The sequence below is a fragment of the Verticillium nonalfalfae genome (assembly GCF_003724135.2).
Source record: "Verticillium nonalfalfae strain VnAa140/NRRL 66861 chromosome Unknown scaffold_58, whole genome shotgun sequence".
Classification (NCBI taxonomy): Eukaryota; Fungi; Ascomycota; class Sordariomycetes; order Glomerellales; family Plectosphaerellaceae; genus Verticillium; species Verticillium nonalfalfae.
Genome location: NW_021167283.1, coordinates 1 through 17,438, shown reverse-complemented (window position 1 = coordinate 17,438; position 17,438 = coordinate 1). Strand labels below are relative to the sequence as shown.

At 57.8% G+C, this 17,438-nt stretch overlaps 3 protein-coding genes across 3 annotated transcripts; 2 read left to right on the top strand and 1 right to left on the bottom strand.

Moving 5' to 3' along the window:
• Nucleotides 1-4,644: 4,644 nt before the first annotated feature.
• On the top strand, nt 4,645-5,673 carry D7B24_007296 (uncharacterized protein; the record flags this gene model as incomplete). The annotated part of the gene is made up of 1 exon (XM_028641407.1): nt 4,645-5,673. One exon carries the CDS (start codon nt 4,645-4,647, stop codon nt 5,671-5,673), a length of 1,029 nt encoding a protein of 342 aa, XP_028494506.1.
• Nucleotides 5,674-9,169: 3,496 nt separating this feature from the next.
• Nucleotides 9,170-11,606, bottom strand: D7B24_007295 (uncharacterized protein; the record flags this gene model as incomplete). The annotated part of the gene is made up of 5 exons (XM_028641406.1): nt 9,170-9,778; nt 9,829-9,914; nt 9,963-10,047; nt 10,099-11,179; nt 11,227-11,606. 5 exons carry the CDS (start codon nt 11,604-11,606, stop codon nt 9,170-9,172), a joined length of 2,241 nt encoding a protein of 746 aa, XP_028494505.1.
• Nucleotides 11,607-15,280: 3,674 nt separating this feature from the next.
• Nucleotides 15,281-16,775, top strand: D7B24_007294 (uncharacterized protein; the record flags this gene model as incomplete). The annotated part of the gene is made up of 2 exons (XM_028641405.1): nt 15,281-16,039; nt 16,095-16,775. The coding sequence occupies 2 exons, from the start codon at nt 15,281-15,283 to the stop codon at nt 16,773-16,775; spliced, it is 1,440 nt and encodes a 479-aa protein (XP_028494504.1).
• Between the last annotated feature and the right edge of the window lie 663 nt (nt 16,776-17,438).

Genomic DNA, 17,438 nt, shown 5'->3' with positions numbered 1-17,438 from the left:
TCACGAAAGGACGAGAGAAACACCAAAAAAAAAAAGTCCCGACAGCAACGCCAGCGGATGCCCTGCTGCTTGGCGCCGCCTAGAGGATCTACAACCGCGCAACGGTCGGCTCGGTCCTGTCGAGTGGATCACGGAAGCCCAAAACGAGAGCCTCCTCCGAGCCTCTCCCTACCGGTTGGCACACCGTCGGTGACACCCAAGAAGATTCCGTCATGTCACCCTGAGCGACTTTCGGACCTTCCATGTTCTGTTTCCATCCGCCTTCTCGAGAGCGGTCAAGATGCTCATGTGATCCGACCCCCTGGCTTTCCTGCCGTCTCGTGATGCCCACGATCAAGTCACAAGGCGGTCGGCACGACTTTGTCCGGGACTGTCAGTACCAGCCACAGAGCGCAAGGGGCCCCGTGGTCTCCCAGCCTTTCAACAATGTAGCCAGGTTGGAACCATGCTGCGTTGCCGCCGCTACGCAGTCGTAAAACGGCCAAGCAGAATGACACGTTCCATCGACGATCCGTCGCCCTGCTCTGGCAGAGCTTGGGACATGCTGACAGGTCAGGTGGTGCGCAACAAACACCCAGGCTGCTAAGCTGGCATGGAGCTGAAGCGCAACGAACTAACCCTGACGTGAGCGACCAACAGCATGGGACGCGTACCAACAGGCCGGTTCTCGGGCTTACAGCCTCAAGCCAGGAAGGACTATTGACCACAAAACAATCAACGACATGTGCACCGTGCTACTGGATGAGGATGCTGCCTCCGTCTGGCAATCTGTCACCTTCTTTCATTGAGACCCCTCTGTACCCCCCGAGCTGGGCCGTCCCTCACGCAGAGATACAGGACCTCTCAATGGTCATTGGACAGCTGCTTGATTGGGCCATATCGAAAAAGAGGACGATCGGTCGGCCGGACTTCCTAGGATGATTTGACATGGCTAGCTTCCGCTCGGTCCTTGACGGGACGAAGCCGCTTCACGATCTGGTAGTCGAGCCTCGAGGCTTGTCGACCTCTCGTGGGCATACTCTGCAGTCATACCCCATAGTATCCTCCGAAGGACCCCCTCTCTGCATGCTCGATGCTCCCACTTCTGGCGCCCTGATGCCTGGCACACAAGGGAACACCGTCTCACTCGGCATCATGGACTCGCAAAAAGGCACCCCCATTGGACAATAAGGCATCGAATTTCCTGATTATAAGCCAATCACGAAATGGTAACAGACTCCTTCGCTCGGCCTGGACTCGAGCCTCCACAAGACTTTCAACTTGGCTGCACCACAAGCAGAGGCCAATCAGCGGCCAGAGCCAGGTTCTCGCTCACTCACCCCTCCACTGGTCTTCCGCCACTAGCAGGGGTTCAGTAGCCAACAACCTGGCAATATGGTATCGACAGGTTCTCATCAACTGAAGCCATCCTGTCTAGCCAGCCATCGTCCAACCTCTTTCACGCACAATGGCACCCCCTTCCCCCCCCCCCTTGACTCGACGTCCATGCCAAAAAGAAGGAGCTCTACGGTTCGGGAAAGGTGTCTTATCGCGCTACACAAGTCACGGATGGGGAGGAGCTCATGGGCCCAAGCGTGCCCGTCCTTAGCCTCTTTCGATGTCGTTGTGGGTTTTGCCTGCTGTTCCGCCGAGCGGCACTTAGCAACTCTGGTCTCTCCTCCTTTCTGGATATGGCGCAGGATGTTACCCCGTCCAAGCTTCTACGCGGATCCAAAAGCGAGGCCGGACCGAGTCAGGGGCTCGGGCGTCTCTGCTGGACGATGACTCCTTTTACACGGGGTTCCAATGCCGTGTGTCGAAGCCGCCGAGGCCTGTTGAAGCAGCTGTGCTGCCGTCCAGAGAGACGCAGGCTGCATATGACGATATCCAGTCACGATGTGTCCTTGAGGCGTCTTCTACCATGGCTACGACGCGCTATCTTGTTTCAAAAGATCATCTCCACAGCCAAAGACAGGACGCCTCACCATGCCATTGACGTCCGGCCGAGCCCACCCGTGATGCATCATGTAGGCACGGCACGGTACGCTGGAGCACACGCAAAGGCAAGGCACGGGCGAAGGCAAGCAAGAGCCCATCTGCAGGTCATAACTCACTTGCGCCAACGTGCAGGGTCGATAACGCGCCACGTCCAACGATCTGATCCAGGAATGGCAGTCTGAGATGAGAGCGAGATGACGGTCGTTAGGTCCGTGGACTATCAAACTTTCAGCTTGTGACGTGACGGCTCTGACTGGCAGACGGCAGAGCAGCAGTAATCTGGAGGCATGACGCGGGCTCGGGGCCATTCAACTTGGCAGGAGGACCACGTCCGATGCAGCAATGATGGACTTGTCTGAGGAGACCTGGACAAGGACCGACTCGGACGACGGCATAGACGCAGCCATTCTCGAGGTGATCTGGCCTGGCCGTGAGGGAGGGGACGCCTCCCCCCCCCCCCTCCATAGGCTCCAATCACGGCACGCGGGAACGTGTTTCCCCTTTTCTATCTGCGACTGGAAAGGCGTGGACCATGGACAAAACGTCTGGAAATCGGGAGGAAGGACTAGGGAAGGGGAGAAGGGGGGGTGCAAGTCTGGGGATGATGCAGATGGAGAGACATCAGAAATCAGAAAAAGCGGAATGGTTTCTTTTCGAAGCCAGGTGGGCTGACTGACAGGTACCGATTCGTCGCGGCACGGGGTTCACCTTCATGCCGTTGCATGCACCTACTACGACGGGTGTAAGACGAAGCGCCGTCGTCGTCGACAGGAGTACTGTGGCGACGTCAACGAGTGTCGTCAGCGAAACCCTGCGCCTGCCCCTACCGGATGGTCCATTTGTCTCGGGCCAACAAAGCGACGTTGCGAACAGCGGCCGGGAATTCGGGTCCACGATGAGGTATCGATGCCCTTGGCTGCGCCAGGAGGCAACACCAGTGATACTGATAGTCGACGACATGGCAAGGCGAGCAGTCGAGCGCGAGGATGGTCGTTGGGCGACGCAAGGGGTGGAGTCGACAGCCAGGGTTGGATGAGTGACTTGGGGCGAGTAACGGTACCTCCGATTGCCTTTTTGCCCTGTTGCATTCGTTCAGCTGCCCTCTCCTTGTCCCCCGCCGCGCAACGGAGCCTCCTGGCTGGCTGATGGAAGAGCCGGGGGCAGAGCGCAGGGCCGCTGGGGCGGCTCTCATGCAGGTCGCGGTGCAAAAGCCTGCACAGCCTTCGAGACGTGCGTCGGCTGCTGTACCCAGGCATTGCCAGGCGAGCCAGGTGCTTTGCTGCCTGTCACCTGTCGCCTTGACCGATTGGGGCGCTCCTCGGGGCTCTCTTCTCCTCCAGGCTCCTCCTGCGCAGCCCACTGTGCAGGGTGAAGCGTAGAGGGGAGAGGCCGAGTTCGCCGCCCGCCTCGTCATGGCTTTTGGGCTGCCGGCTCTTGGTACGGGGCACAGGCACGGTGCCCAAGGAGCCTTTTGCGCCTCGGGAATACGGCGCTCATGCGATCCCTGGCGCGATCTGCCCTTCTCTCTAGGCCGTTTCCCTACTCTGGCAACCTTTCGCAAGCGCCCCTCTTCGTCGCCCAAGCTTGATCCCGGCGCAACGATGGCAAGGGGTGGCGCACAATTGTTTCCGTCCGTGGGTCCCGTTTCCTCTTGTGTGAGTGCTTTACCAGTTCGACCCCAGGACCCCTCTTCAAAGCCAAAATGCTAGCTAGTCCTTGGTGCTGATTGATCGTGGCATACAGAGGCAGTCCGACAAGGAACCATCCGAATTCCTTCACTGGCAACTAACTCGTCTAGTGTGCAGCCGCTTCTCGGGACCAGATCCTGGCGGCCTCAGTGGGAAACGTGGACACGCATCCAAAATAGAAGAGTGACTTTGACGACCACCGGACCGGCCCCAGAATGGCCACTCTCACATGCAGCTAGACATAAGGTACTCGTACGTACGGGGCCCTTCCATGGTCAGCGGAGAGGGGGGGTAGGAAAGGAAAAAGACGACAAGACCAAGATGTGTCCGCAGTGGCACTAGCAACATGCAGGCCACCTCCACCCGCCCGCGTCAAGCCGTCCATCCGCCCTCTCTCGCGCGCTCTCTCTACAGCACTGTACCGTAGGTACATCGTACCAAGCCCCCTTCTCGAGAGACTCTCTCTTTCTCTCTCTCAGCTGCGGCAGGTCTCTATGCAAGTCTGCAGGTCTGAAAGTCTGCATCTGGAGGCTCTCACACACCCACCCACCCACACCCCCCCCCCTCCTACAAGGTAAAAAGAGGCAGAGAGAGAGAGAGAGACACACACACAGATACAGACCCCCCCCTTACCTTGTCTTGCCCTTCATACCCTCCATACCTGCGAAGTCGAACTGGCTATAACACCCCACCACCCTCGCACCACCTCAGCCCGAAATCTCACCCTCCCTCTTCCTCTTCACGAGCCCCTCGTCCACCGTTCTCTTCTTCTTATTTGCGGTAGCTGGTGTGCACGCTAACTCACTTCCCTGTCATCTCTGGGACCGCCCAGCTCCGTCATCTCTTTTTTATCCCCAGATTTCCTACTCCTCCCGGCTCTCAACCCCCCCGGCCTTCTCGCAACTCATCCCTACGACGCCGCCGCCTTTGTTTCCCCTCCCCCGCCGATTCTATCTCACCACCCACATCGTCTTCCGATATGCCTCCGCAACTGCTACCGGCCTCGGCCGCCGCCTTCGCACCCCGGGCCTCCTCCGTCAACGTCGTGTTGGGCGCCAAAGTCGAGCCCTGGCTGACACAGACCCTGAAGCGCATCAACAGGATAAAGCGTCCCCTTAACAGCGTCCCGCAACACCAGCGATGTCTGACCGAGACCCTGTCCAACACCAACGCCATCTGGACCCTGTCTTCCCTGATGCTGCCCAAGGCCCCCGAGTCGCAACTGCGCAAGGACGACAACCCTCTTGTGGAGGCCCTCTTCAACTATGAACTCGTCCACATCGAGGCTTACATCGTTCACGTCGACATGGTTTTGCGCAACGAGGTCGCTTACAAGCTGACGACGGACACGATTGACGCCCTTGTCGAGTACCACAAGGAGATTCACTGCGTCGACGCCAAGGCCAACGTCCACGACTGGTCCGAGAAGGAGCAGCAGTGCAAGAAGCTGCACGACGACTTTGTCCAGGCCATCAACAAGTTTGTCTTTCGCACGCACGTGTCAGCCCTCGAGGGCCTCGAAGAGGAGGGTGCCGGCGAGCTCCTCAACGGAAAGAGCGACGAGGTCAAGACTAGCATCATGGGTCTCATGAAGCCCATGCTGCCGCCGCCGCCCAAGGTCGTCGACGTCTTCAGGCAACCTCCACTCCTGCCCAGCTCGCCCGCCCACCTCAGCATGTGGTCGCAGCCCACCCAGCAGCCCGCCATGCCTGCCCCCGTCGACATGTGGCGGGTGCTGCCGTCGAGCCCGAGCGTCACGTCGACATCCCAGGAGTCTGCGTCGCCCATCTGGGCCAACATGGGAATGTCCGAGGTGCAACTGCCATCGCCGACCCCGGCCTACAGCCAGCCCTACTCGTCTGCCGGTCTCTTCTACAGCTCATCAGTCGTGACGGCGCCCATCCCTGCCCTGCCGCTGCCCAGCATGTTCGCGCCACAGTGCGGCGTCGGCATGGGCTACGGCGGCTTCGGCTGGGACAGGTACCAGGAGTATGCGACCATGACCTGACAACCACCATCGACTACTGCCGAGAGCTATCCTACGGTCACAACCTCCTCCTAATGCCTCCCCGTTCACCGGCTACCGGCAGCACGTGCAGACAGACAGACAGACAGACTCTCTCCCATCCCTTGTCCACCCTCGTCGCGGCATAGAATCATCACTCTCAACCCACACAAAGGCATATCGGCGTTATTTGTTGCATCAACCAAGGAGCGGACGGTGTTCGAGGACTCGCGACCAAACAAAACTCCCCCTCTCCCTCTTCCTCCCAATCACCGAACTGTACTGGTCCGGTTTTCTTTTTTTTTTTTTATTGTCGAGCAACCCAAGCGAGCGTTTTCTGATTTTCTCCGTCTCTTTCCAATACCCCAGGGGACGACGATATCATCCGACGACCGCGAGCTCGGTACAGGAGAGATCTTCTTCACTCACTCACATCACACATCATGGCTGGGCCCGGGGCGGGATCATATTGAGTGCATTTACATTTGGGTATACAGGCGGATCTAGGTTGCTTCGTTTTGTCTCTCTCTCTGTCTTTTTGTGTCTTTCCCTTTGGGTTTTCTCATCTAAACAAGAGGAACACGCAGCAATGCGGCCCCCCCCCCGCTCGGCTTCAGTCCGAGACAGCAGAAACCGACCTCGATTCCCCCCCTTCGGTTATGGTCCTTTCGGTTGGTCCGGCTATCTCTACTTTTCTATTTTCTTCGGCTTCCCTTTGTCCCTCCCCTCTTCCCTTTTTTGGCACGGAAAGGCTTTCTTGGAGATACCCCCCTTTTCAACACAACCACGGATTGTGCGTGTTGCGCCGTCGGATCTCAGGACGATTCGACCGCTGCTGCGTCGCGCTTTCCTTCGCTTCTTCTTCCTCGGCCATTGTCCCATTTATTCTAATATTCCCGTCTTACGGGTGGTGGGCGACGATCTCTTTTCACGAGCAAAGAAAACCGGAACGAGAGCCTTCTTGCGAACTACGGCACATGTGTACGAGAAAGAAAAACCACAAACGACGAACGCGTGCTCTCGCTCGGCTTGATGCCGGCGTCTGCGCCTTAACGCTTCTGGATTTCTTTTTTTCTTTCGTTACGATGACGACGCCATAATTCGGGGATCACGACTTTCGACACGTTTCTTTTTTCTTTTGGGCTCTCGGCGAGTTGGGGAACGGACGGCATGTTTTGCACCTCTGGACTGGACTCCGATAATGGCATTACATCCTCCTCCTCTCTCTCTCGTGCGGAAAAGGGCCCTCGAAGCCGCAAACACCACCTCGTGGCCTCCCCTCTTCCCAAGAAACGCAGCGCGTTTTTCCTTCTTGGCATGTGGGGGAGGCAGGCACTGGTTTGTCGACGGGAAAGACTCCTTGGCCGCTGCCGGCATCGTCTCCCGGGAGATGGAGCCGGCTGACATGGAAGGGCGATGGCGAAGGAACACTGAGCGGGGATTTTACTTCATCCATATCTTGGAAGAAGAAGAAAGCTGGGCATCAGAACTTGGAGACGTCCAACACTTACTCTGCAGGATCAGAGAAGCGCAGACATTGATGCGAGGCCTTTCGCTGCCATAGTCTCGTACCTCCGGGCGCCGGAGAACGACGGATCTGCGTGGCTGCGCCGCGTGGGCGTGCGGCCTTGACTCTCCTACACTGGCGCTGTGCTGATTACCCTGTTCTCCTGGTTGTGATACCGCCAGACGGATCACGTAGGGCGGAGCGGGGGTCACTGCATGCTGCTGCCATGTGCGGGAGGGCCCAGGTGCGGCGCGCCCGGGTAGGTGACTTCGCAGATCCTGAGTTTACGGGACGTACCGAAACGAGACGACATGTAGTTTCGCCACCCTACATGCCCCGTCGCTGGACACACATTCTTCACCCTCATGGGGGTGCCCAGTCCGCGACGGGGGAAGCCGTAAGGTTGGGTGGGTTGAGGTTCTCTCCAGCCTTCTCCGAACAAAACATGCGTCTACGCTGTGCGAAGACGCATCGTTCGGAGGGGGTTGGTGATATCTTTCCCCCGCCCTTCCTTCAGCACGAGGAGAGACGTCCTTTCTCTTTGTCCTGCGGCAGGAAATGGCGCTGGACATACATACGAAACAACTATCTGGCGAGGAACGCGGCGCGGAGCCAACGGCGGGGGCGACGGGTTCGGACACTCCTGGTGAGTGGACGGCTGCCGTGCCCCTCCGGCCGGTCAGCCGCGCGCGCGTGGGACGAGGCAAAGGCTGCGGCCGAGGCGTGGTGGACTGATATCTACTCTTGTCGATGCCTGTTTTTAACGCTTAATGAGAACATACGTGTTCTGACTTTGGTGTTCGTCTCGTCGTGATGATGGTTTGGTGCGCATGAAAGCTACTTTGCATGTCTGTTGCGACATTGGGCTGTGACCTACACATTTCTCCAATGTGACTTTTAATTTGAAGACAGGTGACGAGCCGCGGTCAGGTTGAACGTGCCTCGAACTTGATTTTAGCGTTAAGCGAAGCTTGAATGTGCCTCCGACTCCCTCCTCCAACAGGCCACTGGTTCCTCAACCTGACCATTCATCCCATCATGCTGGAAGGCAACTATGCTTCCCGCCCTCTTCTCACCAGTTTGCCCCCCCTCTCCCAAGAGATGTGCCAAACGACGCCTGAACAAACGTACTCGGAAGATTGCTCACCTCTGCCCCTCCCAAGTTTCGCTGCGTCCGACTTCCACAAGGGCCCTTCGGCGCTCCTCGACGAGGAAGCATGGCCCTCGCAACGCATCCACAGCCTCGGCGGACCAGTCCTCCCGTCGCCACCCAGCTCCATGTGCGGGCCTCGTATGCCAGCCTACCATCTCCAGCACGGACACGAGCGATGATGACGAGGAGACAGACCCATCTAGCTTTCCCAGACTGACCCCCTTCTACGACACAATCACGGCGATCCAAGGTCCGTAGGGCGACGAGAAATTTTGCCTGACGTCGAGATCTGCTGATCCGTCATGCTGCCCGGCCACGTCGTTGGCATGGGGGCGGCCTCCATCCGGCAGTTGCGCGGCAGGTCGGGTGCCGGGCGAGGTCGCATGCGAAACGGGTCGCGCGGGGGGCGGCCGGTATGCGGCCTGTCGAGGTGCGGCTCCTGGATGACGCGTCTGGAGGATTCGTCCCTGCATCAACAGGAGAAGCTGAAGATTCCGCGTCTCATATGAGAACTGTCTGAAAATCACGTCATCGTCACTGTATCAATGGGGGGCTTTCGCTATGTGCCTAGGATCGAAAGGAGGACAGGGAGTTGTGTCTGGTTTGCGCTGGTAGCAGAAAGAGCGGCGCAGATCCGCTTGGTCACGTTGTTTCGAAGATAAACTTGCAACTGACATGCCATGCATGTTGTAAGAAGCCTGACACCCTCCCTGTGCCTATGCATGCATCTTCGGCATAGACAGCGTGGTAACACCTCTGATGTGAGTAGATACAAGACGCAAGAGCTGTACATGGCCGGACGGACGGCACTGAGCAACGCCTTAGAACAAGACACCACGTTACGCCTCCTTCAACTCCTTGCTCACCCCCATGGCAATCCACTCGGCAATGGCCATGTTGGTGATCATGGGGTTCACCCCGCTGGCGCTGGGAAACACGCTCGCATCCGCAACGTAGAGCCCCTCTGTCCCAAACACCCTGCCCCTCGAGTCGACGACACCCTCATCCTCGTTGGCCGCCATGCGGCAAGTGCCCATCTGATGCGCAGAAGTGAAGAGGGCGTTAGGGGGCTTGTTTCCCACCACCCTCACGCGCTCCAGCCATGCTGTGAACGTAGGGTCGTTCACGCCCGCCTCTTCGCCCTCTTCGTTCTTAGCCTCGCCCCGTATGAAGGGCTCCAAACCCGGGAAGAACGCGTGAATCTCCTCTGCACCCTCGACATAGCAAATTTTGGCCAGGGCGATGACACCCTCAAGCGTATGCGCGCGGTCGAAATCAGACGGCGTGTAGGCGATGCGTGGCCTGCCGGTGCGGGAGTCAGGGTACACGTAGCCTGGGTCGCGCTCACGAGTGAGCGCGATGAAGCCGCCGAAATGGCGGTACTTGAGTGCGGCCAGCTTGGACGAGAGGCCGCTGTGCCAAGGCATGCTTGTGAGGACAGTGTAGGGCTGAAATTAATTAGCACAGCAAGATTCACGGGAATGAGAAGGCGACGTACGACGGCACAAGTTGGCTCGAGTTTCACGCCGTGGCCAGCGTTGTCGAGGTTCTCAAAGGCGGTGCAGTAGCTCGTGATGATGCCGCCTGACTGGTTAGCAAGGAGAGATGATCCGAAAGTTTGGATGTACTTACCCTCCCACGGTGTAACTTCCTCTTTCCAGTAGGCGCCAACCATGTTACACGGATGAACATAGAGATTTTGGCCAATGTGTCGGTTCTAGACAAGGTCAGCGTTGCGCCCACAGTCTAAAAAAAAGAAGACACTCACAGTAAGGCCACTCTTGAGCAGGACAAGGGGACTCCAGAGCGAACCACAGGCCACTATGACCTTCTTGGCCTTGATCACGACCTTTCGCGTGGTGCGCTCCGACGATGGACTGCTGACACCACCAGTGGCGTCCCTGGATACCCAGGTTCCCACGACGCCTGTCGCCTTCTTGGCCCCTTCCGTCGTGTCAAAGGTCACCTCGTTCACCTCCAGACCCTCGATACATTCGGCACCAGCCTCTGCAGCCGCAGGCAGCCAGCTGACAGCAGTTCCCTTCTTGTCAGCCGACCCACATCCGAGATGGCACCGGCCGCAGTAGTGTTCCGTGCCGCCCGTATTCTGCGGCGCCGCAGCTGCATGCCACCCCAACTTGCGAGCCCCGTCAAGCATCACTCGATTTCTGTGGTTGTGGCGCACATGGTCTGAACTCACGCCCATCACGTCCGACACCTTGTCGAGACAGCTCTGAAACTGGGCCGAGGTGAAGAACGGCAGCCCTTTCTTGGCCCACTCGCTGCGCACGAATCCCTGGGTCTGCAGCGAAACGCTCCAGTTGATGTTCCCGCCACCGCCCCAGCAGCTGCCGGCAACGAGGTTGAGGCAGCTATCGTCGCTGCCCAGAAACCCGCCACCCTCATAGAGGTACTGGCAGCCCATGTCCTGGGCGAGTGGCAGCTGGGCGGCGGGGAAGTGGTAGGATTTGTCGACGACGAGGACGCGATGGCCGGCCTCAGCGAGGTGCTTGGCAACAACGGCGCCACCGCAGCCCGAGCCGACGATGACAACATCCGTCTCGAGTGACACGGGCTCGTCGGAGGCGGGAAACTGCATGAAATTGAATTCGTAACTGTCAACGGGCTTATGGTCGCTGGGCATGTCGGTGTAACCGGTAAGCTCTTTGAAGAGGGGGCTCGTCTGCAGGGTAGCCTTCTGGGCTAGGCTGGTGAAAACCTTGGTGAGCACTCGCATGGAGCTGAGACGGGAGGTTTGCCAGCCCTGGAGGATGGCTTCGCGGATGTGGAGTGGCTGCTGGTTAACGGCGGTGAAGTAGCCAGTGAGGAACCAGCTTCCGGTGCGGCCGCTGTTCATGTTAGTCTGGCATTGGAGGTTTGATGGTGACGAGCCCACCTCAGAGTCGTCAATGCACCTCCCAAAGCGCGCTGGGAGGCGCCAGGCAGCATGTAAAGCGTCCTGACGATGCTGTTTCTGAACTCGGGGTCTGTGGAGGCGTTGTAATCAAGGTACGCCTGAAACTTCTCCTCGGACGGCGGCTTCTTCATAGAGGCCTTGACAAGTTCATAGGCCGACGAGTACTGGTCGTGGTTGATCTTGATCTGGTGATTCTCGTCCTCGACAGACGAGGCCTCTCGGATGGAGGGTAAGGCAGCTTCCATCATGGACCAAAAGACGGTCCATTGCGTGTCGTCCCAGAAGCCTGCTGGCGGCAGAGCTGGGAGTTTGAGGGCGGCGGCTACGGCCTGGACAGAGGAATCTTCGTTCAAGCTCATGGTGACCAGTACTAGTTGAGAGCACAGAGATGCGAGATGCCAAACAAGCGGGAGGAAGCAGTGTTGTACGACAATCGTCCGTCGCCAGTGGGAAGTATTTAGAACTGGACAGCGTCTGGGAGGAGATGCCGAGGCGTGGTATGCGGAGAAGCCAAAAGGAGGCGTAAACGGAGTCTCGCTGATGTTTAATCCTCCGATTCCGTGGCGAGCAAGAAGGAAGCAGATGGCGCCACTCCCAACTAGGTAGAACGGGTAGAAGAGGACGTTGCCCGGTGTGGAGTGCAGAGCGTGACCATCCTGGCGTCCGAGCTCCTTCCCGCCTCCATTCCCCCGTTGATCCCCAGTGTCGAGCTGCTCTGGCAAAATGCGGGGTCTGTGCTAGGCAGCATGTGATGGGGCCGAGGGCCTAACCTGATGAGGGCATGGTGGCTTCTCCTGTCGATGCAGACAACAACTCGACGTCGGCGGAAGTCAAGGTTGAGGATCACGTCGATGAGTTTTGGGTTCTGGAGTTGCGGAGGAAGAGCGTTGCATCTGGAAGCGAGGCAGGTGTGTCGAGTGCCAGCAGCTTGCCCTTGTCCCGTGTGCCTGCCCACTGTCCGCTGACCAGCACTGTAGTGCCCACTCCCGGTGATGGTATTGGTGCTGCTTACACTGCATTCTCCAAAAGTCAATCGAGCGAGATCTATCCTACGACGATGAACCGCCGATTGCAGAGGCTCGTCAACCAGGGGTCCATACTACAGTCTGACGTCTGCCGTGCATGCAGGTCATTTGTCCTGTGTTAGCCACTGCATGCGGTGCGCTTACTGAATTCCCCGTAGTCATTTACCCACCCGGCTTGTGCAACAGGCTGTTCCGAATCGGCGGTATAGCATGTCGCAGCTTCTGGTTGCCTGCAGCAAACGGAAAACGTATGCCTGCATCACTGGTGGCCCAGTCACAAGTCTGGTGTTCTGTGTTGTTCTCCTTGCCATTCACACAAAGAAGGCAATGTACCTTGGTACAATCCTACGGATAGGTCCGAAGTGTTTGGACGCTACAAGAATCGAGTGCCAGGCTTATCAACGTTGAGAACTGTGGCCTTCGCTCTCTCTCTACTGGCAGCATTCCGGACTGTCTCCACAGACTTTGGCAAAGAGCAGACTTTCATCTCGCGATTGATAACACCAGATCGCAAGCCCTCGTCATCCCGTCAAGCGAAGCGGCTCGCCTCGCTTATCGAGGAAAAGACTCACACTCCCTGCACTCAACACGGCCGCCGGAACCCTCGGCTGTCATTGTCGTCATTTGAGTCGTCACAGCCTTAGCGTCACCGTTCGCTTCTAGCCGCTCACCCGTCGTCTCGTTTGCCCAACTATCCTTTGGCGTAGTGACTTTTGGTACCTTTTTTCCGATAATTAACACCCGTCATCTAATCCGTGAAACGTTTGCTGCGGTATGATAGAACGTCCAAGTTTGCAACGGAACGCATATGAACAGATGACGGCTGTAACTTCCAACAACCGGGACGGACCGCTAATGTCACCTAAGGGTATGGTCGTTCCCTGCTGTGGTTCAGTAACGGCGCCGTCGAAATTCTGCGCAAAAGCAGGGTTCCAGGAAGTCGGCCACGTTGAATCTTGACGGAAACATGCTGCAGCTCCCGCCAAAATTGACGCGGCAGGCACTGCTTTTTGTCTCAAGGGAGAACACGTTGACCATGTGCCGGTTCGGAGGAAAGCCCCGCCCCGTTCCGTTACTCCGGAATCACGGCAAATTATGGGGCACCGTCACGATTGCCTCAGCATATGTTCTCCTGCAAGGATGACGAAGGCTTGAACAACCAAATCCTCATCACAGGCCAAAGTCTCGAAGCATGGCGAGGAGGTGACGGCACGAGATGTGCAGCGGCGGGGTAGCATTAGGGAACGGCTCGGGCGTGTGCCGGTCAGGGTGTTCGGAAGAGGAAACGGGGGCCGGTTTTGTTGAGGAGGGCTCGCCCCGTCTGTGTGGTGATCTGATAGTTTGTAGGTTAAATTTGGCTTGGTGGTTCCTTCGAATGCCCGGGTCGATGGAGAATCACATGTCAATTGGAAAAAGAAAGGCCCTTGACACGTGCTTCGAAGCAACATGGTTGACTCAACATGTCGAGGATCATTGTGGTTGACTGGAAAACGAGAGTAGAGAGTCGAGCGTTCACGCCAAAATCTGTACGCCCTGCCAGGACTAATCATAACGGTGAACAGGTCAGCCATCGGAGCTTTTACTGGGCAAGACGCCCGGCAGACCTTACTCGTTCGTGCGGCACACCGGCGGTCTGACCCGACCAACGGGTATGGTGAACGAGCATGCCGGGCGGTCTTGGAACGCCGCAGGGGCATGGAGACAAGCGACGAGGAAGATGGCGAAAGCTTCCACCGATTCTAAAGCCGATCTCGATGGGGGTTAGCGCCTCTCAACAAAACGCAGGACAGGTGCCCCATGGGCGGGGTAGTAGGTACATCTGGGTCGCATGGATTTACCAGTGTTTCTGCTAAAAGTATTAGCAGACAAGAAGTCGCGAGGCCCGTGCTGGCATTTTCAGGGTCCCGCCGAAAGAAGCTAGCAACTCGGAAGCCCACTAAAGATTTTACTGTCCTCAACTTATTCAACAGAAGATACCTATTCTCTGAAAAAGGCATCCACGCTCGTGGAGTGTTCGACGAACATTTTGACATGTGGCAGACAAGGCCCATGTCCAACTTTGACCGAGGCACCGTAGCGATCGAGTGGACAAGACGTCTTCGCTCCGAATTATCCGCCATGGCATGCGTACCATGTAGACGTGACCGACGGCTGGGCCGCGACGGGCAATGACCAGCGCTCAACGAAGTGACATTCAAAGCAACCGGATAGGCCGCCGCAAAGCTGGGCTCCATGAGTGACGCCGCCGCGGGGGGGCGAAGCAGCCACTCATGCCTCGACCTCACATGCCTTACTTCTCAAACAGGAAGGAAACCCCAGCCATACTGGGCTCTCGTTGGTCAACCCTTTGGTTTTTTTCCTTTCCTTCAGTGTGCCTGCTCGCCCTTGCCTGCGCCTGATCTCGAAAGGCAAGGCTCAACCCCATCATCAAGAAAGAGCTTCCGTGACGGATATCCACCCGCCCACTTGTCTACCTTGCACTTGCCCCCCCGACCCCATCCATACCCCCAATCCTGGGATCCTGGCCAGTTATTCCATGTGATGCGCACTACAGCGTGCACGTTGGACCCCGTTCGTCTTGTTGGCCTCGGCTTATTCGTGCCCTCCGAGACAAACCTCTGGTTCTTGAGGCACTGACTGACCGGCCCTGGCCTCTTCCCCCCTACCCACACCCCAGCAGAAAAACTCCAACTAGTACCCCATCCTCCCGTCCTCAAGTCGCCTCTTATGTATCCCGGCCCTGCCTCTTGGTGACACCGACTTGTCTTTTGCTTCACAAACCACCTTTGCTCTCGTCACCAGAGTCTCGTCTTCTCCTCTTCGACGCAGGTTCCTGACCTTTCCCGCCTCGAAGACTTCCTCGAGTCGACCCAACGAAACTTCCCTCTTGGCCCTGTTGCGCCGGCGCCTCAGATCTCCGTTGGCTTCATTTGACGCCTTTCGCGCACGCAGCCTCACAACCACCCACCACTGCTTTCTGAGGCCAATTGGCTTCCCTCGTCTGCAATATGTCCGGTACTACCATCCTCAGCGAGCTACCGAGCTCGTCTCTCTTCCAATTCCCTCCCAGCCACTACCCCATCGGTGTCCCTCCTCCCCCGCCGGGTGTGAGCTCTTCCAACTTCGCCATCCCCGATCACATTTACAATGCCGTCCTGGACCCCCGGGTCCCCATCACCATTGCGGCGACGTACGCTGTCACGATCAAGCTCCTCAACCGCTACAATACCTCTACCAACAAGCGCCCTTGGGCTATCAGCAAGACGGGCCCTTTCAAGGTCTTTGTCATCCTCCACAACATCTTCCTTGCTGTCTACTCGGCCTGGACCTTCTGGGGTATGCTCGGTGGTATGCGCCGTGCCATCGTAAGCCCTTTTGGCCCTCACGGCCTGGCGGCCACCGCCGACAGCCTCTGCCAGATGAACGGCCCTGCTGGCTTTGGCCACGCGACTGTCTACAATGAGACCCTCGGCCAGTGGACCAGCATCAACGGTGCCATCAGCCTGTCCGCCAACGGAAACCCTAGCACCGACGTGTACGGTCGCTTGTGGAACGAGGGTCTCTCGTTCTACGGCTGGATCTTCTATCTGAGCAAGTTCTATGAGGTGCTTGATACTTTTATCATCCTCGCCAAGGGCAAACTGTCTTCGACTCTCCAGACCTACCACCACGCCGGCGCCATGATGTGCATGTGGGCTGGCATGCGTTACATGTCCGCTCCCATCTGGATGTTTGTCCTCGTCAACTCGTTTATTCACGCTCTGATGGTAAATACTCCTCTTTCTCTTGATTTCTGCGTCACCCGCTAACGTGCATATTTAGTACACATACTACACCATCACCGCCTTCAACATCCGCGTGCCGACACCTATCAAGCGCTCTCTGACCACGATGCAAATCACCCAGTTCCTCGTGGGCGCTTCGTATGCCATGCTTCACTCATTCGTCTCGTACACCGTCCCGGTGACCGTCTACACCGAGAAGTCCGCGTCTGCCGCCGCTGCCGCCTCCGCCAGCTCCTCCTCTTCTCTTCCCACCGCCGAGGCTATCGTGAAGGCGTCTGTCGGTGCGATCGAGTCTATCAAGAACATGATCTACGGAGCGGCCAGCGAGTCTGCTGTTGCAGCCGCCGCCTCGGATGCCACTGGCGCCGCTGCGGCCGCTGCCGCTGCTGCCGTGCCCGCCGGTCTTCAGGCTGAGACCGTCTGGGTCACACAGCCTTGCATCACCACCAGCGGTGAGACTTTCGGCATCTGGCTCAACGTTCTGTATCTCGCGCCCTTGACCTACCTCTTCGGCATGTTCTTCGTCCGCAGCTACCTCCGCCGCTCCAGCGCCCAGGACCTCAAGCCCAAGGGCAAGTCGCGCCGCGAGAGCAATGTCACCCTCGCCGAGAAGGCCGGCTGGGATGCTGCTAAGGAGGTCAGCAGCGAGATTTACAACCAGGGCGCCGAAGAGGCCGTCGCCACTGGTCCCAAGACGAGGAAGGGCCGCAAGAACTAGACCCTCTCCAAAGTATTGTTCATATTTTTATCGAGCCAGAGACGCAGTGGCGGGGCTCCGAGTGTGTACTTTCCTATGAGATCTGTGTTATACACGGCGTTATGAGGCTGGGGTTTACCAAAAAACAAGTGTGACGGCGGCGGGTGTTGACAGCCTGATCTTGGGGATAGCGGCGAACATCTGCATTGTTGGCTGTTTCATTTCATTTTGCTTGTGCATTGCTGTACATGGTCTTTCTCCTGAATCATCAGCCCCAAAATAGTTCCAAATTCACACGTTTCTTTCATGTCTTATCCCTCCAGACACTCCATGCCGGATACCTGTGTTGCGAAATAGATGTCGAGGTTTGCTGTGAGCGTACCGTCCCGATGAGGTTTGCGTCAAGGGGTCACGCCTCTACGACCTGCCGACTTGAGCCGCAGGGCGACCTGTGGGCACGCTTGCTCTCCACGAAAACCACAAAACCAAAGGCGCGTTATCCGCAAATGCGCCGTCCGCCGGTATATGCCTTCCTTCCTCGTCAGCGACGTCGTACCGACAGGCCGCAGTGCGTCTCGGCTTATCATGTCGCCTCGGCCTCGGCGCACCTCCGCGAAGGGCGGAGGTGCGAAAGGAGGGGACGCGACCGGGAGGGGGGTGAGGAGCGTCGCGCGCTTAAACGCG